Here is a 25,154-nt window from a genome sequence, read left to right on the forward strand (position 1 = left end):
TTACAGCAAGGTACTGGGGTCAGCCTCAAAAGGGCACAAGGCTTCCCAGGAGCTGTGAGGCTAAACACCCCCTAGACTCAGGCAACTGCTGGTGGGGTCATGGCGGTTGGGCATTCACACTCCTGCTTCCTTGGCCACATTGGCCATTTTCCCTCCAAAATACTTGGAAACCATCACCCTTCTTCAACATCCCTTGGAGCAGTCCTTGCCGTTTTCTGAGTCTGGAAGCTCATGGCTTGTTTTCTGCAGCTGTGGTGCCCAGCCCAGCTCCTTAAGCTTTGTGTCACTCCTGTTTGGGGAAACAGGCACGGCGGGACAGTTGGCAGTCACTGGCCTCAGCCTCTTGCCTGGAGCTCTTGGCAGCCAAGTCGGGCCCCATGATTCCAGGCAGGGGTGGAGCCTGGATCGGGCTCTGAGGAGGGCTTGACCCAAGTGACCAGTGGGAGCCCTAGACCTCAGCTCTTGGACGCCTGGCTGGAAGTTGGCTGTCCTGCTTCCTGTGACCTTGGGGGCTTGAACAGGGCAGGGCCCAGGGTGCCCAGGCCACTGTCTCCTTCCCCACGCCTTTTCCCTTGATCGCTCCGCCCTGTCGCTTCTACCTCCGCCCTCTACGGCTCTAAACTGCTTCCTGGGCCGGAACTGTGGCTTTTTCCTGCCCCATTGGGGCTGGGGGCTGTCGCAGCTGTTGACAGTCAGAGGACATGGAGCCCAGGAGGGCGACGCCTGGGGCGCACGGCTGGGGGCCTCAAGTGACCGCGGGGTCGGGGACGACCGCGGAGCTCGTGTACCATCTAGCGGGGGCCCTGGGCACCGAGCTGCAGGAGCTGGCGCGCCGCTTCGGGCCGGAGGCGGCGGCCGGGCTCGTGCCGCTCGTGGTGCGGGCGCTGGAGCTCCTGGAAATGGCGGCCGTGGGGCCCACCCCGGACTCGGTGAGTCACTGCCCCCTTCCTCGCCACCGCGGGGCCGGCGGGGCGCAACCCTGAGAGCCCAGCCTCGCCAGCTGCAGGTGGCGGCGCAGCAGGCCGAAGTGGAGCTGCGGCGGCTGCGGGAGGAGAATGAGCGCCTCCGCAGAGAGCTGCGCTCGGGACCGCAGGGTGAGCGCGGGCCAGGCCAAGGGGCGGGGCGGGCGCCGGCTCGGGGCCTCCCTCCCGCGGGCCGCCGCTAAGAACGCCCCTTCCTTAGAGGACCGAGCTCTGCTGCGGCAGCTCAAGGAGGTGACCGACCGACAGCGGGACGAACTCCGGGCGCACAACCGCGACCTGCAGCAGCGTAGCCAGGAGACCGAAGCGGTCCGGGCGGGGCGGGGCGATGGGCGCGGGGCGGGGCGGGGCTCTCTGCGCCGGGCGCCGCGCCCACCAGCCCCCTCTCTCTGCTCCGCCCCCAGTTGCAGGAGCAGCTGCAGCGCCTCCTGCTGGTGAACGCAGAGTTGCGGCAGAAGCTGGCAGCGGTGCAAACCCAGCTGCGGGCCGCGCGGGACCGTGAGAGCCAGCTCGAGCCGCGGCGCGAAGGGGCCGTGGAGCTGGCTCAGGGGCCGGCGCGGGACCAGGCCGAGCCGGCGACTGCTGGCGCAGGAGCCCCCGGGACCCCTGGGGACCCGGCAAGTGCCCGATGATGTCAGGGACCCATCCCAGGACTCACAGCTTGTAGCACTTGGTGGGCACTCGGGAAAGGTTTGCCGTGCCCCGTAGCAGGTCCACCGGGAAGTTGGAAGGTGGCGCACAGTGTGCACCCCCAGCCTGCCTCTGCCCCAACTCTCGGCCCCCACAGAGCACTGGTCTGTCATCTATTGTAGCGCCCTTGCCTCCCAAGTCTCCCTGCTGGTCGCTTCCTCTCGCGTTTCTGTGATGCCTGGGGATAGGGGAGGGCCCACTGAGGCTCACCTCTGACCCAGCCTGTCCTTCCGCAGGCGGATGCCCCGCAGCAGCCAGGGCGCCCCTCCCAGGTGGGACAGTGCAACTTCAGTCGAGAGGAGCTTGAGCAGATCCTTCAGGAGCGTAATGAGCTCAAAGCCAACGTGTTCCTGCTAAAGGAGGAGCTGGCCTACTTCCAGCGGTGAGGGCACCGGGCAGGGCCTGGGACGCTGAGGGGGCTCCACTTACACCTGTTCCAGGGCCTCAGGTCCCCCGCCTCATTCTTTGGTTCATTGATGTATCCACAGCGCCATGTGCCGGGCCCTGTCCTGGGCACTGGGAGGACGTGAATCACAGCCCCTGCCCTCTTGGAACTTCATCCAAATGGGGGAGGGGGCAGTGCAAAGGGTCACAGCCGTTGCAACAGCAGTCAAGGAAGTGTCGCTAGGAGGGATGACACCTAAGCTAAGGGCTGAGGGATGATAGCAAGACAGAGTGTTTCAAAAACGGGGAACAACTTGCACAGGTGCTTCGGTGAGATCTACTGTCGGCATCCCCACCGCTTTTTCCTTGCCCCTCCCCTTCTTCTGTAGGGAGCTGCTTGCAGACCACCGGGTCCCTGGGCTTCTCCTAGAAGCCATGAAGGTGGCTGTCAAAAAGCAGCGGAAGAAGATCAAAGCCAAGATGTTAGGGACCCCAGAGGAAGCGGAAAGCAGGTAAGTCCCTTTCTCCATTCCCACTGAGCCAGCCCTCCCTCCTTTGTTCTGCTGAGCCTGATGACCCAACTTGCTTATGCTCTACCCAGCCTAGCCACCTCCTGAGCTGCTCACCCCGCCTCATCCTCTTCTCAGTCTGTCTCAGACTGATCCTGTCACCCCAGACTAGTGACCCTTTGAGCCTGTCACCTAGCCTAGTCACTCTTGAACCTGCTAACCTGGCTGGGTTATCCCCTGAGCTTACTGTCTAGCCTATCCTACAGAGCCAGCCACTCCAGCCTGGTTACCTCCTGAGCGTGCTGCCCAGACTGTCCTGCTGAGCCTGCCACTCCAGCCTGGTGACCCCCTGAGCGTGCTGTCCAGCCTGCCCTGTTGAGCCTACCATTCTGGCTTGGTCACCCCTTGAGCCTGCTTCTCTAGTCTGGTCACTCCCTGAGCCTGATATCGAACCTGAAGTGAGTTCGCTCACCCATTGTGCAGCAAGCCAATCTCTGACACCAGGTGTGGTGGAAGAAAGTAGGAATTTTATTTTTGCACAGCGCTGAGCAAGGAGAGAGGGCAGCTGACGCTGAAATCCCAAACTCCCCGAAAAGCTAAAAGGAAGGGTTTTTATATGGGGTTTTAGGTAGGGGAGGCAGAGCATATGGCCTTGCTGGTCTGAGCTTTCCCACCAGCCTGTGTTTGGCCTTGAGACTACTTGCAGAGAGGAGGGAGCCCATGACCTTGCTGGTCAGCAGCTTTCCCACCAGACTGTATCTCCTTGGCAGGGAGGAGATAGTGAATGCAGGTGCTTGTCCTTGGTGGTGTCTGTCTCCATGGAGGATAGTGGATTCTGGAACCAGGAAGCCAGGGAGTAAGCAGGGAATGAGTGTTTTGGTTTTAACCCCATATATGCTGGATTTAATGTAGGGAAACTGATATCAGGGTCGGTACTAATTCCCTCCTATTTTATGTTCATCCCTCAATCTTGAGGGATTTGGGGCGGCGACGGATCTAGCTACTTCTTGCCGAAATGGGGCATAGGTTGTTTCATCTCATTGAACCAGTCTTTTAATAAGGCGGTGATGCTGGTGGGCTCTCGAAGGCCTGTATCATGTAAGTAAGTAACCAGGTATTTAATAAGAAGTTTTTCTAGAGAAACAAAAAGAGAAAAACAAGGTTAATGGTTGGAGCAAATTATAAACCAGTTTCTGAGCCCAGGGGGCAGCCAATCAAGATTCCTAGAAGTCAGGGTCAAAGCATCTTTTGCAGTTTGAAATGTCTCTGATGGTGTCATTGGGCACTCAGGTAACTTCTTGAGTGGCTTATATAGCAGTAGACACGAATCTCTCTTAAGTTTATGTTAGGTCCTCCAGCTTCAGTTTGCAAGGCTTCAAGAAAAAGGGCAGATTTAGTTTTCAATGACTCCAAATGACAATGATGGGGAAAAAAACCCTGAAAATGTTCGTTTAGAGGTTTTTAGCCAGATATTTCAGGAGACTAAAAGGATTTAGGATACAATCCAGTTAACAGATGTAACAAAAATCTGAAAGACAATTGACAGAACCAAAATCCAATATCCACAAATGTTATTATAGTTTCTTTTTTTTTTTTTTAAAGATTGGCACCTGAGCTAACAACTGTTGCCAATCTTTTTTTTTTTTTTTTTCTGCTTTATCTTCCCAAACCCCCTGTACCTAGTTGTATATCTTAGTTGCAGGTCCTTCTAGTTGTGGGATGTGGGACGCCGCCTCAACGTGGCCTGATGAGCGGTGCCATGTCCGCGCCCAGGATCCGAACCCTGGGCCGCCGCAGCGGAGCGCACAAACTTAACCACTCGGCCATGGAGCCAGCCCCTATAGTTTCTATTGAAACATATTCTTTCTCTCTAAAATCACCCTCAGTTTCACTAGACATAGCCAAATTAAGACTAACTGGTTTGCAAAATGTCTAGTTTTAATAAATTTGGCATAATTATTTATATAAGTACAGCAAGAGTAGTAATTGATCATATAGGCTCTTTTAAATCTGCTTTGCTGGAACCTTATAAGGAATCTTGGGTTGAACTTTAAAGGCCTCTCAAGGAAAGCCAAGCAAAGGACCTGTCATCAGATTCTGCCTGCAGTACCTACAGATTTGGGTGAACCCCTCTCTTCGTGAGGTTCCCCAAAATATTGAGGTTCCTTGTGTCTGCCAGAGGGAGTGACATTCTTTGCTCAACCTTACTAGGTCACTGAACCCATAAGTAAGGTACCAGGCCAATATTTCCAAATGGCTTTATTCCAGGATGTCAACCTTCATTCCTCAAAAGCTGTCTTGTTATATTTAAGCCCGTATGTTTTTTCAAATATGATGTTCCAGTCAAAGCCTCGGTAATATAACCAGTGTTTCCAACTGTGTCCTGTTATAAGAAGAACAGATTCTTATTGGACTTATGCAAACAATCACATTGCCATGAGAATAAGAATACTTACTCATCAGGAGTTTTTACGTTTTGGAGGGCTCAGATAGGGAGAAAAAGATAAATGTTTCAATTTTTTTTACAAATTGCTATAAGTCATATTTCCTTAAGAGAATAGAGAAAAAGGTTTTCTTAAATCTGAAAAAAGCAAAACATCAAAAATCAGCAACATCTCAATCAAAAAGCTATAAAAATTATAATCATCCCTATTGGTTTATTCAGTCCTGTGTAATTGGTTCTTGATCTTAATCTCATTGGCAGTTTGTGAGGTCATCAGTTTCTCTGTTTCAGTTCTGTAATTTTTACCCAGTTTAACTTTATAATCTCAAAGTTTATTGGAAACCTGTATTCTAGAGTGTCAGAGTCCTTTCCATGACTTTCTCTGAAGATGAAACATATTTGCAAAAATATCAAAGTAAAACAGCAACTGTCTGCAAATAACGAAACATTCAAATATGTAACTGACAAAGGCATTTGACCATCTCTGTGATATACAACATTTTGAGATAATAACCAGAATTATGGCTGACAATCAGAACAGATCAGATAATTTTTTAAATATTTATATCAATAACACTCATTTATATAATACCATTTAAGAAAGTTTATCATTACTTATTTGACAACGCTTCTTATGTAACAATATACAAAATATTAGTTTAGCATTTTTCTTATAGGAAGAGAGCAAATTTCTCTGAGAAGTCCCAGCAGCCCTCTGAAAATCCCCAGAGAAACTTTCCCTCTTCTTCCAGGCCAAAAGAAAGCGTTTACTCAGAACTTGAATATGTGTGTGTGGGGGAAGCTTGTCAAAAATATTAAAAGCTTTAAAACATTTGTTCAGATAGGAAACCAGGTTCACTGTGCAACCATGTTCAGATATCTATTTGAAGTGACAACAGAAACAGTCAAGGGGAAACAGAGTTAAAATAGTGAAAAAAACCACCTTTTTATAATCTTTTTATCAAAAGCAGATTAAAAGTTTAGGAAAATTATCTTTTAAGAAAGAGGAAACCAAGTTTTAATTTTGTACCAGTTTACTTTTGACATATAAGTTCATTTACTTAATTGGATTTACTTTAATCCTGGCCAACTTGACCATACATAAAACTCTTTAGGGCTTTACTTTTACAAACCTTTGGTTACTTTTTTTACATTTAGAATTTGTCCCAGTATTTTAGGACAAATTTATCTTTCTCAACTCAAGAAAGAAAAATATTTCTATTCTTTATTTTTTTTACTGAAAACATATATTTTACTTTCCTTGTATACAAACCTTTTAGAAATATATGTTTTCTCATAGAAAATTTCTCAGCATACATAAAACATGTTTATCAATAAAGCTAAGCACTTTTCAGTTTCTTTCATATAAGAAACCAAAGGCAGGGCTGGCCCAGTGGCACAGCGGTTAAGTTCGCACTTTCTGCTTCTTGGGGGCCCAGGGTTTGCCAGTTCGGATCCCGGGTGCGGACATGGCACCACTTGGCAAAAGCCATGCTGTGGTAGGCATCCCATATGTAAAGTAGAGGAAGATGGGCACAGATGTTAGCTCAGGGCGAGTCTTCCTCAGCAAAAAGAGGAGGATTGGCAGCAGTCAGCTCAGGGCTGGTCTTCCTCAAAAAAAAAAAGAAACCAAAGGCAGATAAATATATGCCTAGTAGTTAACCTTTAATATTGTATCTTATGTGGAAATGACCTAGATACCAAATAAACTGTTATTATTTAACTTAACTTAGTAAAGCTATAAAGTTTAAGTTTCCAAAAAAGATTTTGGAAGCTGTTTTTTAGGTATGCAGACTATAAAACATAATTATTGTACTTAAAACTCTTACCCAGTTTTAACAATTACTCTTTAAAACTTCATGTGACATTACAGCAATTAACTATCATCCTCAGTTGTTTTAAGTACATACATCATAATACATATAATTATCATTAAAAAGTTTTTCCAAAAACTTTTATCCTTTTTACATTTATTTAGTTTACTTGTCTTTAGCAATTATATTTAGATCATCTACAAAAACCTTATGAAACATCAAACAAAATTAGCTATTATACTGAGTTATGAGTTTTGCTGATAAATTTTGTAGCAGAGATGACATGAGCTCATTTGACCAGTAAACCCAGGCTGTGTGTCTGCATCATATCCAATGCTGATAACTTTGAGAACATGTTTATTTTATCAAACCAGCAAACTTAAACAGGCTTTCATTCATCAAAGATCATTTTATATCTTGTTAAATAACTTTGTCTCTTAGAAGTTTTTGCACATTCATTAAAGACTGCATTCCATTATGAGAGATTTTGAATCCTCTTCTGAAACAGGTTTTCAGAATGGCCATTACAATTCCAAATTATCTCAAAAGTTTGCTTATTTTTACTTGTTCCATTTTACATCAGGAATTTTGGGGGAGTTGAAGCTCAGCTCAGCTTGATGGGAAGCTCAGCGAGAGAGGAGACAAAAGCAGCAGATTTGGGTTCAGCTGCTGGCATGTTGAATTATTTAATTATTTTTTTCTTAAAGAGGCAGTAAAAGTATTTCTAATTTTATTTAGAAGCCTCAAAAGATTAAAACAGACTCCCCGTTGTTGCAGCTGGCTTTTCCAATTGCATATATCAGTTTGGGTGAACTCAAATTGGTCTGTTTAAGTATATCAATTTTTATCAAACTTTTATCTTAATTTTACTAACTGTTATACTTTAATTGTAACCTACCCTAGAATTCCATTAACAAGTTTTGGTATTACAATATCGTGTAGGGGAGGCATTCCCAGTTAGACATAACATTTATTCCCAAAGAAAACATTCAGGCAAAGTTGACATAACCTCTTCATATAATATTAGCTTAAACACTTTAATCTTTATAGTCTTATTAACCTTAATAGCCTAACTGTTGCCCCAAACAATTGCTGGTCAGGTTTTTCACTTTGATTTTTGCCTCCTGACCTTTTAAGTTTTTCAAACGGGGGTAAATAGAACAGGTTTGTCTGATGTCCGTTAACGTTGGGAGGTCCCTTCAGCCCATCCAACCTTAGGCAATGTTTTATTAAAACCTTTGTTTTAACTTTATTCCTGTCTGTTCCATTTATCCCATTTTTCTTTTTAATAACTAGCTAAAGATTTTTGTCCCATTGGGATGAGTCCTGTGACTCTTCCCTTTCTGATTTCTCTATGTTAACTTAATGCTTTTATTAGCATCTGTAAGACCATGAGAAGAAACTGAGACCCCCAAGTTTGATTAAGTTCTTAAGACTAGTCATTATAGTTTCCTTTTAATTTGGTCTTTTCATAGGTACCAATAAAACAGCTGTTTATCATGAGAGCTCTCTAAAAAGTTTCCCAACTTAAGGATCCATTGTTTGGCCTTTCTTTTTTTCTCCAGAGTCTAAAGAATATTGTGGCCGCGTGGTGTTACAAAAGAAAATCATCCCTCTTCAGACATTGGCTTATAGCTATAGGCCGACTATCAGCCAAGGTTTTTCCCTAGGGGCTCTTAGGTGGAATAGAGGCAGCACCTCCCATGTTAACACTTTTAAAAGGACAGACAAACAGACAACAACAACAAATACCAAACAAGCACGCTTTCCCAAAACCACTCGGGCACAAATGGAAGCCAAAATGAAGACCAAAACCAAAAACCAAAGTGCTTCCAGTCCCAGCTTAGTCCGTGTCCTACACTCGGGGGGCGCCCAACAAATGAAGATCCGCCATGCAGATCTTCCCAGATGAGCAAGGACAAGGGAACTTGGTTGTGCACACCCGGGGGACTTACCAAAATCTGGCGAGGGCTTGGAGACTTCAAGACAAACGAAGCCCAGAGGGCTGCCAAAGTACCCATTATTTCCGGCCGGTCCTGTTGGAAAAGGTTAACACAAAGACAAAGACAAAAACTACGAGCTGCTTACAAGAGACGTCTTCCTAAGTCCTAAACCTAGTTTCTTCCACCACCAAAGCAAAAGTGCTGTGGGCCAACGATGTCGGGTCAGCAGCCAGTCGCTTGGGGCTGTCCCTGAGACAAGGGGCTCAGGCAGCTGCAGGACAGCTTCCAAGAGAGACCTTTAGCCAGAGGCCAGTGTGCCACAGGCAAGACATCCACCTGGGACATTGTCCCATCTGGGTCGCCAAATTGATACCGAACCTGAAGTGAGTTCGCTCACCCGTTGCACAGCAAGTCAATCTCTGACACCGGGGGTAGTGGAAGAAAGTAGGAACTTTATTATTGCACAGCACTGAGCAAGGAGAGAGGGCAGCTAACGCTGAAATCCCAAACTCCCCAAAAAGCTAAAAGGAAGGGTTTTTATTTGGAGTTTTAGGTAGGGGAGGCAGAGCATATGACCTTGCTGGTCGGACCTTTCCCACCAGCCTATGTTTGGCCTTGAGACTATTTGCAGAGAGGAGGGAGCCCCTGGCCTTGCTGGTCAGCTAGTGGGAACCAGCCTGTATCTCTTTGCGAGGAGGAGATAATGAATACAGATGCTTGTCCTTGGTGGTGTCTGTCTCCATGGAGGATAGTGGATTTTGGAGCCAGGAAGCCAGGGAGTAAGCAGGGAATGAGTGTTTTGGTTTTAACCCCATATGTGCTGGGTTTAATGTAGGGAAACTGATATCAGGGTCAGTATCAAGCCTGCCATCCAGACTGCCCTGCTGAGCCTGCCACCCTTCTCTCTGGATCACACTGCTCCCACTAGCCATGCTTGCTATACATACTACTGAAGAAACCTGCTAACGCTGTTCCTCCACGTTCGTTTTTCGCTTCCTTGCCTTGGCTAGATCTGTTTGTTTTCGGAGAGGTAAGACTGTACAGTAGTTCCTCCTCATCTGCAGTTTTGCTTTCTGAGGTTTCAGTTACCCACAGTCAACTACAGTTCAAACATATTAAATAGAAAATTCCAGAAATAAACAATTCATAAGTTTTAAATTGCACGCTGTTCTGAGTAGCGTCATGACATCTTGCGCTGTCTTGCTCTCTCTCCCACAGGACGTGAATCATGCCTTTGTTCAGTGTATCCATGCTGTACACGCTACCTGCCCTTTAGTCACTTAAGAGCCCTCTCTGTTATCAGATTGACTGAGAGGTATCGCAGTGCTTGTGTTCAAGTCACCCTTATTTTACTTAATAACAGCCCCAAAGCGCAGGAGTAGTGATGCTGGCAATTCAGACATGCCAAAGAGAGGATGTAAAATGCTTCCTTTAAGTGAAAAATCAAAAGTTCTCGACTTAATAAGGAAATAAAAAATCATATGCTGGGGTTGCTAAGATCTATGATAACTTTTATTACAGTATATTGTTATGCCACCACGCATCGCTTAACGAGGGGATATCCTCTGAGAAATGCGTTGTTAGGCGATTTTATCATTGTGCGAACATCATAGAGCATACTGAAGGGGAACAAAATTTGCCACCCCAAAATGTATCTCTTTGACATGAGAATTATTTTAGGCTGATTTTTTTTTTTTGAGAACTATTAGCCCTGAGCTAACTACTGCCAATCCTCCCCATTTTGCTGAGGAAGACTGGCCCTGAGCTAACATCCATGCCCATCTTCCTCTGCTTTACACGTGGAACCCCTACCACAGCATGGCTTTTTGCCAAGCGGTGCCATGTCTGCATCTGGGATCCAAACCAGCAAACCCCAGGCTGCCGAGAAGTGGAACATGTGAACTTAACCGATGCACCACCGGGCTGGCCCCTAGGCTGATTATTTTTAAGAAACAAAAGATTCAGAAAGTTTTTCTTGTTACCTCCCCCTTAACTGCCTAAAAGAATTTAGATTTAAAAACCTGTCCCAGGAAGCAGCTATCCCCTTAGCATAACATGAACGTGGTGGTAGACAGGGAGGAACCTAGAAAAGCCTGTTTGTTGGGCTCCCCTTCGTGTTCTTCTGTTTGTGTGTGGCCAAACACTTGTTTTCCAAGTATTTGCTCCTTTTCACATACCTGTAAATTACCTCCTTCCCTTTGAAGTCCCGGACTCTCCCCACTCTCAGCATCTTCTTTTGTCTTTATCTGAGCATGGGATTAAGTGAGGGCTTCTGCCATTTTGTGGCGTTCCTCGGTTTTCCTGGGTTTCTCCCATGTATACATGTTTTAAACTTTTGTTTAATCTGTCTAACGTCAATTTAATTCTCAGATGAGCCAGAGGAACCTAGAAGAGTAGAGGAAAATTTCTTTCTCCCCTGCAGGACTTACACAAACCTAGATGGTATAGCCAACTGTGCAGCTAGGTTATATGGTACCAATCTTATGGGACCACTGTCATATATGCAGTCTGTCATTGACTGAAATGTCATTATGCAGCACATGACTGTAATTGTTCTATTTTATTGTTAGTTATTGTTGTTAATCTCTTAGTGTGCCTAATTTATAAATTAAACTTTATCATACGTAGGTATGTATGTATAGGGAAAAACACTATCTATAGGATTCGGCCATATCTGCGGCTTCAGGCATCCACTGAGTCTTGGAACATATCCCCGCAGACAAGGGGGCCTAATGTAGCTGCAGCCTTGTCAGGGGACTGCTATCTGTCAGATTACAAAATCGAAGCCTCAAGATGGCCTTCATTTCCCCAGCGTCCCCTCTCCAGCCTTGGGGGCCTTGTAGTCACTCTGTCCTCCCCTGCCTGGTCCTGGGGGCTGTACAGAAGAATGAACACAGCTAGATTCCTGTGGTCCCTCAGGGCCTTGACAAATGACCCTTACATCTCCTTTCTCCTCTCCCCCTGCCTCAGTGACGACGAGGATGGCTCATGGCTCCTGCTCTCCAGCGATAAGGGAGACCACCCCCCACCCCCTGAATCCAGAATACAGAGTTTGTAAGTTGGGAGAGGAGGAAGGGCAAAAGTGGTGGAGTGAAGGAGGGGCCCCACCTTGGTTCTTTCCAGCATCCCCTTTCCGCTCCACTGACACTCCCCCTGCTGTGCTGAGCTCTAGGCATGCCCTCTTCCTCCTGCTTCTCTGGCCCTGGCCCCTCCACCTCCCCACTACCTCATGCTGCCCTTTCTTCCTTTTGTATCCCCTTTTCCTCACCACCCCCGTCCTCAGCCCATATCCTTGACCTCTCTGGCATCCAGGCTCAAAGTACCTCTTGACTCTCCCCCCAGCTTTGGCCTGTGGTATCGGGGTGACACAGAGGCCCCTGAAGCCGAGACCAGCAGCAGCAGGGCTCCCAGTGAGCTTGGGGGAAAAGAGGAGGCCCCACAGCAACCCCACTTGGAGCCTGTGGACAGCCCTACAGCCCCCAACTCCTGACCGGGCCTGCTTTGCTCTCGAAGAACATCTTTGTCTGGAGATCTCAGCTGCCCCAGAGGCCTGACTTTGGTGTGGAGCTGTGGGAAGATGTGTGACCTCAAACGAAGATAGGGCTCCCTCCTTCCCAGACTTCCCCAGGCTCTTTTCCAATCATGGCCTGAGCTGGGGCATGATGGAGACTTCAGCCTACTTCCTTCCCTCTATCTCTGTGCCAAGCCTCCAGGGCCAGATCAAAGAGCTTCCTCTCTGAGTCTCAGGTTCCCCATCCACGAAATGGAGAGCTGACTACCTACCTCCCAGGGGTTTGTGCGGATGGCCTACGCTAATGTAATAAAGCAACTGCCCATGATACCCAAAACTGCTCCCTGTCTGTCTGTCTGTCAGTGGTCAGCCCCTGCCCAGCTCTGCCAGGAGCGATGGCAGGCTGAGGTTTCCTCACAAGGTCTCCTTGGTTGTCACTGGGTGTGGAGGCTTCTCCCAGCTCAGGCCTCCCTTAGGGAGTGTGGCCTAATGGAAAGCCGTGGCTCCCCACCCCCCACCCCATCCCTTCGCCTGTCCCCAATACCTGGGAGATGCCAGGAGGCTTACAGCTTCAACTTCCTGCCCCCTCCAGACAGAGACCAGCCCCTTAAGCTCCCCTGCAGCCCTCACCACTGGTCTTCCTTTCCCTTTCGTTTTTTTCTGGAGTCTGGTCTTCCCAGCACCCGCCCGCCCTCTCAGGGAGGTGCCTCATGGCAGCCCGCCCCTCCGGCCTGGTTTCCTCAGGAAAAGCCTTGGGAGGAAGCAGGGAGGGGGTTGGGAGCTGTGGGGGCCAGACTAACATAGGCCCTCCCGCTGCACTGGCCGCCATGGGGCTGGGGCTGCTGCTCCCACTGCTGCTGCTCTGGACTCGGGGGACCCAGGGGTCTGAGCTGGACCCCAATGGGCAGCATGTCTGCATAGCCAGCAGGTGGGTCTTGTGGGAGTCTGATGGGGGAGTGGCTGAATTGGTGTTGAGGAAGTGGGGGGAAGGATGATGTGAGGGAAGAGGGCATGGGACTGAGGAGAGGGGGGCTTGGGGACAGCCTGGAGGATGGTGGATAGTCAGGGAAGAGGCTGAGAAGGCCAGGAAAGGAGAGGGAAGGGATTGGGGACACTGGGGCTGTGACACTTGGCGAGGCCTGCCTGATGGGGCTGAGGCAGCCTCCCACATCTCAGCCAGAGACAGTGATCCACCCGCGGAGCCAGGCTGCCCGCCGGCTGACCCCTCTCTGCCCCACAGCTCCTCTGCCAAGCTCCAGTGCTGCCCAGGCTGGAGGCAGAAAGATCAAGAATGCACCATCCGTGAGTAGACAGGATGGACCCCCACCCCCAGAGAAGGGAGGACATAGCCCAGTGACCCCTCCTTCCTACCCTGTTGGGGCCTGTTTCCCCTCCTGAACCCTAGAGCCGGAGTTCACCCTGTGACACTCCCTCAGCTCTGAGGGAGCTGGTTCTCGAGGGGCAGGGCAGCAGGAGCCAGTTAAAGGGGCAGAGTGTCCCCTGGTCGGGCCCCAGTCCTTCCGACCTGGGTGGGGTGTTTTTCAGCCATCTGCGAGGGGCAGGATGCCTGCCGGGAAGACGAGGTGTGCGTGAAACCAGGCCTTTGTCGATGCAAACCTGGATTCTTCGGGGCCCAGTGCAACTCCCGTGAGTGGTGGGTCTCGACTGGAGCATGAAGTTGCTGGGCAGAACTGGGGGAGCGGGGAGGCCAAGCAGGTAGAAAAGTAATCTTAGAACAGCAGGGCCAGAATCCTTCCAAGCTTCACTGAGGAAATTGAGGCCCAGAGACGGGAAATGACGCACTCCTGGGAGATGCCCTGAATCATCTGGGTTTTACTCACATCCACAAAGCCCTACCCACAGGTTGAGTTCTGGGCCCTCCACCTTCCTTTTCAACTTCTCAGAAAAGGTTCTGGTGATTCCCGTTAATTGCAGAATGGATGCTTCTCATCTCCCCCACCCACACCTTGTCTGTGTGTGGAGGGTAGAGGCCCCTGGTTGGGCTGTCTGCCCTCTCTGGCAGAAAGAGGGCCATGGGAAACGAGCGGTGGGCAGTATAGGCAGAGGGCAGCCACCAGGCATCAGGGTTGAGAGGAGACACTGGGGACATGTGGCTTCTCCTGCACCTCGGATGGGGAGCGTCCAGGCCCATCTCCAGCCCAGTGGGGCAACCCAATGAGAGGGAGGAGGGGCCACGAATGAAGTCCCACCCAGTTCTGTGTAACGCTGGGCAAGCTCCTTTCCCACTCAGGATCTTTAAGTGTATTCTGGAATGTGAAGTGGGAGGCTGGGCCACTGCTAAGAGTTTTCGTAGTTCAGAGTCTGGGGCAGGAAGTGAGCTGTGCCCCAGGAGGATAGAGCCAAGTGTTGTAAGGGTCTGTCCCGGTTCTTGGAGGGCGGGCCTTCCTTGCGGAAGGGGGCGCGGGGCGGGGACCCGTGCCTAGCCCTGAGCATGCTGACCTCCTTTCGTCGCCCCCGCCCCCACCCCCTCAGGCTGCCCGGGCCAGTACTGGGGCCCCGACTGCCGTGAGAGCTGCGCCTGCCACCCGCACGGCCAGTGCGAGCCGGCCACGGGCGTGTGTCACTGCCAAGCCGACCGCTGGGGCGACCGCTGCGAGTTCGCGTGCACCTGCGGCCCACACGGGCGATGCGACCCCGTGACGGGCGCGTGCCGCTGCGAGCCCGGCTGGTGGTCACCCACGTGTCGCCGCCCGTGCCAGTGCAACCCGGCGGCGGCACGCTGCGATCAGGCCACCGGCTCCTGCCTGTGCGAGCCGGGCTGGTGGGGCCGCCGCTGCAGCTTCCGCTGCACCTGCCACGGCTCGCCGTGCGCGCAGGAGACGGGCCGCTGCGCCTGCCGGCCGGGCTGGTGGGGCCCCGACTGTCGGCACCGGTGCGAGTGCGCGCGCGGCCGCTGCAGCGCCGCCTCCGGCCAGTGCTCCTGCCCGCCCGGCTTCCGCGGCGCGCGCTGCGAGCTGCGCTGCCCGGCCGGCAGCTACGGGGCGCAGTGCCGCCACAGGTGAGCCGGGGCGCGGCCGGGCTGCGGGCCGAGGGGGCGCAGCGACGGGCGAGAGGGGGATGCAGGAGAGGGGCGGGGGTGCGAAGGAGAAAAGGAGGAGGGGCGTGCGAAGGAGGGGAAAGGAATGAGAGAGAAAGAGGAGGAGCTGGGCAGGGGTTGGGGCCAGGGAGAAGGTTGCACGGTGCCCTCCACAAAAATATTCACGGATGAGATGAAAGGGGGAGGAAAACCCTCGATGCCCCTAGGTCCAGCCTCGCCCACCCCTTCCATCCGCTTACTGTTAACAAAAAATACTAGTACCTACTAGCAAGCCAGGCTTAGAAACACAGGAAGAATGAATCACGTGGCAGAATGACTGCAGGGTCCCTTCGAGACTCAGTGGCTTTCAAACTGTCCGGCTCCACCCACGTTAAGAAATATATCTCGCCTAACACACACACACACACACACACACACACATATATATGAAGTAAAAGCTTAACCAAACACTCCTTATCTTTACTACATATATATCTATATATTGTGTATATACTGTAATGTTTTTTTTCTTTTTTTTTTTTTTTGATGCTGGTCAGGATCTGATAAGTTGATTTCATGAACTCCCCTTCTCCCCCCACTAATAAGTCTCATCCAAGCATACGATCCCAGATAATTATCTGGAGGGAGAAACTTCAAGTAATTGTTAAGGATCAATGAGAAATTAAGATAAACCTTACTGGAAAAGTTAAGAGAGTAGATCCTAAGAGTTCTCATCACAGGGGAAGAAAAAACTTTTTTTTTTCTTTATTGTATCTATGTGAGGTGATAGATGTTAACTAAACCTTTGTGGTAATCATTTCACAATATATGTAAATCAAGTCATTACGCTGCACACCTTAAACTTATACAGTGCTGTATGTCAATTATATTGCAACAAAACTGGAAAAAGATTTTAAAGATAAGCTTGAAATTATAGTGGTGACAACAGACGTTATGTATGTATTTTTATTTGTATGCATTTTCATGTACTGGGATAGAAGATAACCTCCTGAGGCCCATTCCTGCCAGACCTCAGGGAGGCATGGGCGGAAGGGAGGAAGGGGAGAGGGGGAGCAGGGGAGCGCTGGGCAGAAGGCAGGCTCAGGCTGGGCTGAGAGCTCCTGGTGACCCTAAGACCCAGGGAAGGATGGGTCTCAGAATGGGGGGAGTGGGGGTGGAAGGAGAGGGCTGGAATCCTACTAGAACCCCCAAAGATCATCTGTCCAACCTCTTCATGATACAACATGGGGAAACTGAGGCTCAAACCTGCCCAAGTGATCCAGCTGGGACCTGGATGCCCCCCATTGCCTCTGGAGGCTTGGGGGGGGGGCACTGTATCCATCCACCCCTCAGTGCTCCTGTGAACTCCTTCTCTTCCCAGCTGTGGCCACTGCAAGCAGAATGAGCCGTGCTCTGCGGACACAGGCAGCTGTGAGTCCTGCGAGCCAGGGTGGAACGGGACCCAGTGCCACCAGCCCTGCTCACCTGGCACCTTTGGTGAGAGCTGCAGGCAGCAATGCCCCCACTGCCGGCTTGGGGAGGCCTGTCAGCCAGACACTGGCCACTGTCAGCGCTGTGACCCTGGCTGGCTGGGGCCCAGGTGAGGGGACCAGCCTGCTGAGGGTGGTGTGCACCTTCCTTTGGGATCCTCACCCCAGTTGCTGCTTCCCCAACACACTCATTCACACAGCCCTCTGAGGCCTGCCTCCTGGTGAAGACAGAGGGGAGAGAGATGGGTGCTGATGAGGCCCTGGGCCGGTTCCCTTCCAGCTCCCTCACCACCCGGGCTTCCTGCTCTCTTCTCCCTCCAGGGATCTGTAGTCTGTTACCTATGGGTTAGTTCCCAGGTTCAAGGCCCTGTTTGCACCCGAGCTTCACTGCTGAGGAGTGGACCGTTGGGTCCTTGAGTCCAGGAGCATGGGGGAAGATGGGTGGGACCCCTGTAGGGGCCAGGCCTGCCCTGTCCCTCCATGCCGAGTCTTGCCTCACCTCAGATGTGAAGACCCCTGCCCGAATGGCACTTTTGGGGAGGGCTGTGGCTCTACCTGCCCCACCTGTGATCAGGGGGCCTGCGATGCCGTGACTGGGGAATGTGTCTGCAACGCCGGCTACTGGGGGCCCAGGTGAGCACTGGGGCCCTGGCAGGGAGGCAGGGCCCTAGGTCAGGCCTCTGCAGTCTATTTCCTACACTTCCTTCTTGGGCTTCCCCACCTCCAGGATACCCACCCAGCATCCTCATAACTGTTGTGGGGTCTGTGTCTTCCAAAGGAAGGTCGGAGTGATGCGTGATCTAAAAGGCCTGGCTCCCTAACCAGGTGGGGGAGTTATTTAGGGGTCGGGCTCCAGACCCATTGTTGTTTCCCTAAGGTCTTCAGGTGGTAAAACATAATCAATGTCAATGACCCAATGCCAGGTTTTCCTCCTATATCACAGAATGTAGTATCAGATGGAAGAGATCTCATTTTATAGAGGAGACGACTGAGGCCCAGAGAGATAGGGCCAGGGCTGGGCCTCAGGCCTCCAGACCTGAGGATGTTTCTCTGGATGCCATTGGCATCTTGTTTATTTCACATTAGTGCTGGTAGGCAAGGGATGAGGAGCATGAGAGGTGGACTCTGCCCAAGGGTTACACCCTGGGGGGCTGAGGGCAAGGGGCAGCTTGCGGGTGGTTTCTCTGGGAGACTGGCTTAGGGGCTGAGGGATTCTCCCAAATGCTGCCAGGGGTACGTAGAGTGTGGCTCCATAGGTCGGAGGAGGCTGCTTGGGCATCATTAGGGAAGTCTGTGTGGTGGGAGTGGGGAGCAGTGCCCAGAAATCTTCCTTCCTCTGTCCCCTGCCCACCTCCGTCCCTCTCACCCAGCCTTCAGCCTGTCTCCTTACTGTCTCACAGCTGCAACACTTCGTGCCCATCTGGCTTCCATGGCAACAACTGCTCTATTCCCTGCGAATGCTCAGAGGGACCCTGCCACCCTGTCTCTGGGGCCTGCCAGCTGGGTAAGGTGGAAAGGAGGGTGCAGTGACCAGGGAAAGACTGGCCCTTTACATGGGCTCCAGGGGTTTGTCACTTACCAGGGAGCTGGGCCCGCTTCAGACATGCTCCGTACTCTTCAGATCTGTCTGGATGCTTTGGGGCCCCCTGAAGATGGGACAGAGCCCCTGCCCCATGAGAAACCAGGCTAGCACCCAGGAAATGAGCAGGCAGGGCTGGACACTGTGATGTGCGTCAGGCATGAGAATTGGCAAGAACTTCTGGAACAGGCCACAGACCATCAGGAGGGGACAGACCAGCATGGAGGCTGCCTGGAGGAGGGGACCTTCAGGCTGAGCAGAATCTACATCTCTCAGAAGAGGGGGAGGGACCCACAGGTGGAAGAGTCTGGAGAGGAAGCAACTCAGAGCTAGAGATGAGGCATAATGGATGGAGACAGAAGACTCTGGATATTTGACCATCCCTTGCTTCCTGCAGGGTCTCGCAGTCAGGATGCTGCCCTCATCGCGGGCATCCTTGTGCCTCTGCTGCTGCTCCTCCTGGGCCTCGCCTGCTGCACCTGCTGCTGCTGGGCCGCTCGGTTGGACCCCAAGGACAGGTGAACACTAGCCTGTTCCTCCCCCCGCCACAGCTCAGACCAGGGGGTGGAAGCAAGGTGGCATCTGGTTTCTTTACAGGGGTGGGGAAGGGCTGGCCTTATTACACACTTGGGTCAGAGGTAGTGAGGTAGGTGGCAGTGGCCGTAGCCTGCAGACACCAGGTCAGCCACCTGCCTTCTTCGGAAGCCTTCAGTGGGAGAGTTTCTGCGTCTCACGAGTGTGAGCAGGGGGCACCGGGCACCAGGCTGGTGAAACTCAAACCCACAGCAGCAGGCTGAGGGTTTCTTAAAGGGGAGCAGAGGAGGAGGGCAGGGAAGGCAGAAGCAGCCAGGTAGCTCTGGGCAGGGAGGGAAAGAGACCAGGCCTCGGATCACCCAGAAGGAGAGTGACGTAAAAGTCTGAGAAGTGGTAGGACCGGCCTGGTGGTGTAGCGGTTAAGTTCATGCACTCTGCTTCAGCAGCCCAGGGTTCACTGGTTCAGATCTGGGTACAGACCTATGCACCGCTCATTAAGCCATGCTGTGGTAGGCATCCCACATATAAAGTAGAGGAAGATGGGCACAGATGTTAGCTCAGGGCCACTCTTCCTCAGCGGAAAAAAAAAAAAGTCTGAGCAGTGGTTTAGCAGAGAATGTGACTTTCCAAGAAAAGGAGAGAAGAGGAAGGATTTGGGTTTTGGGGGCCTGCTGCAGGGAACGGGGCTCACCCAGAGCTCTGTTCCTTCACAAAATCTCCTCACACTTCTTGGCTCCTTGGAGACCCACAGCAGCGTGGAGGTTTGGAGCAGGGAATGCGGGGACAGGAGGATCAGCATTCACAGAGGAGGACACTGAGGCCCGAGGTGACTCAGCTAGTCCCTGGCACGTGCAGAGCCCGTACCCTGTGTTCTGGACTCCTTGTCCGGTGCTCTCTTATTCGTGCACAATCCTTGTGCACATCCTCCTCCTCTGTGCTGTGGGGCAGCCACAGACCAGCAGACCCAGTAGCCCCTCCCCGGGGGCTTAGAGCCTGGGGGTGGGGAAGAAGCCCCTCACGTGAGGACCAGGACTGTGCAAAGGCTGTCAGATGAATGGTAATGAGTGAAGCCATCACTTCCAGCTTGAGAGGGGGGCCAAGGGCAGGCCTCCTGGAGGTGGTGCCACTTCCAGAGAGATATGTAAGCTGGGACGCAGCTGAGATGACCATAACACACAGCTGCATTCTGGGGAGCTTCACCCGGTGCCCGCGCTGTGCTGGGTCCTGAAAAGAGCTCTGATGGAGGGGGTGTTGTCCCCATTGTACTGATGAAGAGACGGAGGCCCAAGAGGTGAAGTCTGAGACAGAGTTGCTGCCCAAGTCTATTTGACTCTAGAGCCACCCTGCCTTCTCTGTCAGGCCCGAATCGCAGGCCTGAGATTTCAGTGCTTTGGAATTTACTCTGGAGTCATAGGGAACCATTGAACTAAACAAGGTCACCCTGGCACCCTGTCTCCCTCACACTAACCCCAGGACCAGGATGGTCCTGGCCCTCTTCTCCTGTGTCCACCCTGCCCCAACCAGGAGTCTCATGCACTGACCGCCCTCCTATGTCCTCAGGCCTGTGAGAGATGGAGCTGCTGTGTCCAGGATGAAGCTGCAGGTCTGGGGGGCACTGACCAGCCTGGGCTCTGCGCTGCCCTGTGGTTCCCTCAGCAGCCACAAGCTTCCCTGGGTAACAGGTGAGTGGGCCCTGAGGGTCAGGGGCTGGGATGGGACAAGGCTTTCCGTCGGGCTCTGTGCCTGACCTGGAGGCCCCTACAGTCTCGCACCACGACCCGGAGACGCCCTTCAACCACAGCTTCATTGAGCCGCCCTCTGCCGGCTGGGCCTCGGACGACTCCTTCTCTTCGGATCCCGAGTCTGGAGAGGAGGACGAGGGTCCTGCCTACTGTGTGCCACCCCAAGAAGGTAGCCCCCAAGAGCCCACTCGGCCCCTGAGCAGCCCTGCCCACCCAACCTCTTCTTTAGTCCTTTAGCAAACGTGTATCAAGCGCCCACTCTGTGCCAGTCACTGCTCCTGGCTGTGGGACACAGGAAAGAACAAGATAGATTCCTGCCCTCACCAGGCTTATGGTCTGGTGGGCAGTAGTCAGACACTTGCAGGACAGAGTGAGACATGCTTTGATGGGGGACATGCAAGTAGGGGCATCATCCAGCCATGTCAGGGGTGATGGGGTCAGGGAAGATGTCCCAGTGTTAGTGATATTGGGTTTGAGTCTGGCAAAATCAGTGGGAGTTAGCTGAGTGAGAGTTAGGGAGAGGCGGGAATGATGTTTCCAGAAGAGGGAACTGTGTACACAAAGGCCCAGAGGTGAGAGGGACATGGTTGTGGAGCATTGAAGGAGTTTTAGCTTGGTTAGTGTGACATTAGTTCATAGTAGGGGGAGTGGTGAGAAAAGAGTGTGACCAGTGATGTCCACCAGAGCAGGCCCTTCCCCAGCTTCTCTGCATCCTCCCCCTCTTCCTTGCCCGTTTTTGAAGCCTCCCAGAAGATTCTGGGCTGGGTAAGTGGGGTGGAGTGGGGTGGCTAGCCCAGCTCTGGCCAACCTCGTCTGTCTCCCCTGCCAGGGATGGTCCCTGTGGCCCAAGCAGAGCCGTCAGAGGTCAGCCTGGCTGGAGGTCCCTTCCCTCCCCCGGAGGATGCCTCCACGCCATTCGCCATCCCTCGCACTTCCAGCCTAGCACGGGCCAAGCGGCCGTCAGTCTCCTTTGCCGAAGGCACCAAGTTTGCACCGCAGAGTCGCAGAAGCTCAGGGGAGCTCTCCAGCTCACTCCGAAAGCCCAAGAGGCTCTCCCGGGGCGCCCAGCCAGGTCCTGAAGGCCAGGAGGCAGAGGAGCCCACAGGCCCAGAGCAAGCAGAAATGGACAAGGCCCTTCCTGGTGCTGCCAGCCCCAGGGATTCAACCACTGGCCGCCGCCGGCTCCCACTTGGTGGCCGGACAGTGGCTGAGCGTGTGGAAGCCATCGAGGGCAGTGTCCAGGAGAGCTCAGACTCTGTAACCACTATCTACATGCTGGCAGGGACACCCCGGGGATCTGAGGGCCCTGTCCGGTCTGTCCTCCGCCGTTTTGGTAGCTTCCAGAAAGGCCAGGCAGAGCCGAAGGTCAAGAGTGCCATCCCCAAGCCTCCACGGCGGGCCCTGAGTCGGAACAAGGGCAGCCCAGGGCCGGCCTCTAGCTCTGCCAATCAGAGCCCTGGCTCAGCCCCAAAGGAGGAGCTCAAGGGGACTTTGGAGTCTGTAGGAGCTGGGCCAGAGGAAGTGGGCAGGGACCTGGGGGATGGCATCAAGAACTCAGGGAGGGCCCAGGAGCCAGGCCCTGAGGGCGGCCCCCCAGAACAGGATCCCCAGAAGCTGGCTGAAGGGGAAGGGCAGGAGGAGCCCCAGTATGAGAATGTTGTAACCATCTCTGGGCCACCAGAGCCCTGAGGACCTTGAATTTGGGGACTGGGAAGAGTATGGTTGGGGGTGGGCATCAAACTGCCCCTGGATCAGACTGTGTTTTGTGCTGGACAAAGAGCCCAGGGCCAGGAAAGACATAGCAGAGCCTCTGCCCTTCCATGGGAAATGTGAGTTAGAGGCCAGCTGGCCCTGGGCCCTGGCAGTGCTCCGGGAGTGCTCTGGAAGGCCTGGGCAGAGACCCTGTGGGATGGGGTCAGGAAGGGGAAAGGATGGCTGCAGGGACTTTTTCTCTGTTGTCCTGGACTCTGTTTACCCCAGGAGGCTATTCTTTCCTTCATTTGCAAAACATTTTTCTGAAATGGGAAATAACCTAAATGTTTGATGATAAAAGATTGGTTAAAGAAATATTTCTTATGATAGCTTCCTAAACAACCACAAAAAATCATGTTGTGCAAGAATATTTAATATGGGAGATGGGGAGAATGTTCACGCTATACTAGTAATTGTAAAAAGTAAGTTTTCTTCTTATAAATTTCACTTCTTTTTGCCTCAGGACACATGTTGAGAATTTTTCCATTTTGTGTCTATTTTGTGATTGCTTTACAAACTGTTTTTTTAAAAAAGGATGTGTGTGCATTAAAAAGATTAAAAGAAAGGCATCATATGGCATTTTTCTCTGGGAGAGGAGATTGTGGCTGATATTTATTTTCTTAAACCTCTGTGTAATTTGCAAATTTTCTACAGTGAACATTCTTTTTACTTTTCTCCCTACATTGCATTTTTTAAAAAATTGTAAAAAGCAATGTTCTTTGTTAAAAATAAAAAGTACTAAGATTGCAGACATGTTTAAAGTAAAAATGAGACTTTCCTTCTCTCCACAGGAGTCTGACAGACAAGGGAGGGGCTCGACTTACTTTTCACTGAATGCCTTTTGGTCTTGTTCTGATTTCTTTCCTCACATAGTTCTTGTATTACCTAGTCAGGAAATAAAGAGTGGCTTTCTCTTCTATCCCAGTGCTCAGAGAATCTCATGAACAGTATAGATGCTTCATTTCAGATGTTTTTCTGTGCATATGAAAACAAAAGAGCATACTATTCTACATTTTGCTTTTTCACTTAACAATATATCCTGGATCTCTTTCAATGTCAGTAACTATAAAGCTACCTCTTTTTATTAAAAATGGCTGCATGGGATTCCATCATGTAGAAATACACAGGTTATTGAAACCATCCCCTACCTATGGGGATTGGGTTGTTTCTCGTTTTGACACAATAAGTGATACAGAGTACAAACTTGTCCATATTTCTTTTTGCACTTGTGCAAGTTTTTCTGTAGAAGAGATTCCTACCAGTGGAATTGCTGGGTTATGGGGTAAGAACATTCAACACTTGTGTACTTACTCCAAACTGCCCTCCAAAAAAGGATTGTTTTGTATTCTCACAGATTATGGTGGCAACTATTTCTCCAATCGGAGAAGTTAAAAATGGCATCTCCTTATTTTAGCACAGGAAAAATAACTAAATAAAATAATAACGTGGTAAAGCTTCTTAAAAAGTTAAAATCTTTGTACAGATAAAAGTTTTTTGTTTTTGTTTTTTAACCATCCAAAATACTATCATTAAAAGTGAATTTCTATGATTATTCTAAGATTGAGCTTCTTTTCATATCTTTAATCATTATTTGTATTTTTCTTATAGATTATCTGGGTATACTCTTTCCAATTTTCAGTTGAGGTGTTCATCTTTTTCTCATTGATTTATAAGTGCCTTTATATATATCAAGGATATGAATTCTTTGCCCAGTTTGTGATGGGTCTTTAAATGCTGTTTATAGTTTCTTTCTTCTTTTTTTTTCTATATAGAAATTTAAAATTTTAATTTAGACAGTCTTTTTCTTTTTGACTTCTGGGTTCCTTCCATGTCATACTTGTGGAAAGGTCTTCTCTCCCCTAAAATCAGTGAAATAATCTTCTACATTTTCATCTAGTACTTTAGTGGTTTTCTTTCTGTATGATTTGCCAACAGTGCTGGTGTTGGGGCTTTAACACTCCTGACAAAAGAAGCTGGAAAAAACAACAATAGAATTTCATTCAACTAGACTAGGATTCAAATCTCAGTTCTGACATTCTTGTTTTGTGACTTTGGAAATGTTACTTAAAGCCTCAGTTTTTTCCATCTGAAAAATGGGGATAATGGCCATCTCCCAGGGTTATTGTGGGGATTAAATGACACAAAGTATGTAAAACACCTAGTAAATTTGTAGCTCTCAATAAGGGGTAATTATGATTGGCGTCCCATCATTCTTCCAGCTTTGACTCCTTTATCCGTAGAAGCCAATACCTTTCACTCCTTTTCATTTGTTCATGTTTTCATTCAACAGACTCATAGTGTGTCTGCTTTGTGCTCATTTCTGTATTAAGGAAGGGCTGGTTATACAAAGTTGAATAAGATATAGTTTGTGCCCCTAAAGAGTTCATAGTCAATGGGAAAAGGGAGAGACAAACAGATGAATAGATAATTATAAAAACAACGCAATCTGTGGACAAAGATAGTGGAGAGTATCGTGGGGAGTGGTAAGGGAAGGCTTCCTGGAGGAGGTGCTGTTCAAGAAGAGACTACGTTTCAGGGCCAGAGGTGAGAGAACAGCACGTGCAGTAACCACAAGCAATTCCAAGTAATTGGAGCGTCTAGGACCAGGCAGTTCAACTAGCCTCCAGGGAGAGGAAGACACTGGTGGGGAGAAGCCTGTGTGGGTCAGGTTGGAGAACTTGAACTTTTATCCTGCAGGACAAATGGAAGCGAGTTTCTGATGGACTTTAGCAGATGTCAGATTTAC

General features: G+C 50.6%; 2 protein-coding genes and 1 long non-coding RNA gene across 9 annotated transcripts; 2 read left to right on the plus strand and 1 right to left on the minus strand.

Annotated features, from left to right (window-relative positions):
* Positions 1-395: 395 nt before the first annotated feature.
* RILP (Rab interacting lysosomal protein) lies at positions 396-12,611 on the plus strand. Of its 4 annotated transcripts, XM_014827042.3 has the most exons (9): positions 516-929; positions 1,001-1,094; positions 1,183-1,289; positions 1,385-1,597; positions 1,907-2,052; positions 2,444-2,566; positions 11,734-11,817; positions 12,106-12,204; positions 12,236-12,464. In XM_014827042.3, the coding sequence occupies exons 1-9, from the start codon at positions 702-704 to the stop codon at positions 12,315-12,317; spliced, it is 1,176 nt and encodes a 391-aa protein (XP_014682528.1). In that variant the 5' UTR covers positions 516-701; the 3' UTR covers positions 12,318-12,464. The 4 variants fall into 4 exon arrangements, with proteins under 4 accessions (XP_014682526.1, XP_014682528.1, XP_014682525.1 ...); XM_014827039.3 differs by having other exon boundaries at positions 1,007-1,094; positions 12,106-12,611; XM_070482617.1 differs by lacking the exons at positions 11,734-11,817; positions 12,106-12,204; positions 12,236-12,464 and adding an exon at positions 2,830-2,990.
* Positions 3,072-12,984, minus strand: LOC139040022 (uncharacterized). Of its 3 annotated transcripts, XR_011493652.1 has the most exons (5): positions 12,819-12,945; positions 10,941-11,148; positions 8,776-8,856; positions 6,280-6,613; positions 3,072-3,697 (listed from the first exon to the last, which is right to left on the minus strand). It is a non-coding gene; the product is annotated as an uncharacterized lncRNA (long non-coding RNA). The 3 variants fall into 3 exon arrangements; XR_011493650.1 differs by lacking the exon at positions 3,072-3,697 and having other exon boundaries at positions 4,162-6,613; positions 12,819-12,984; XR_011493651.1 differs by lacking the exon at positions 3,072-3,697 and having other exon boundaries at positions 5,321-6,617.
* Positions 12,869-23,176, plus strand: SCARF1 (scavenger receptor class F member 1). Of its 2 annotated transcripts, none has more exons than XM_070482610.1 (11): positions 12,869-13,202; positions 13,515-13,576; positions 13,820-13,921; positions 14,768-15,293; positions 16,693-16,911; positions 17,306-17,434; positions 18,202-18,305; positions 18,778-18,898; positions 20,475-20,596; positions 20,716-20,825; positions 21,486-23,157. In XM_070482610.1, exons 1-11 carry the CDS (start codon positions 12,985-12,987, stop codon positions 21,597-21,599), a joined length of 1,827 nt encoding a protein of 608 aa, XP_070338711.1. In that variant the 5' UTR covers positions 12,869-12,984; the 3' UTR covers positions 21,600-23,157. The 2 variants fall into 2 exon arrangements, with proteins under 2 accessions (XP_070338711.1, XP_044601239.2); XM_044745304.2 differs by having other exon boundaries at positions 12,882-13,202; positions 20,679-20,825; positions 21,486-23,176.
* Positions 23,177-25,154: the final 1,978 nt, after the last annotated feature.

This window comes from Equus asinus, chromosome 13 (genome assembly GCF_041296235.1).
Source record: "Equus asinus isolate D_3611 breed Donkey chromosome 13, EquAss-T2T_v2, whole genome shotgun sequence".
Lineage (NCBI taxonomy): Eukaryota > Metazoa > Chordata > Mammalia > Perissodactyla > Equidae > Equus > Equus asinus.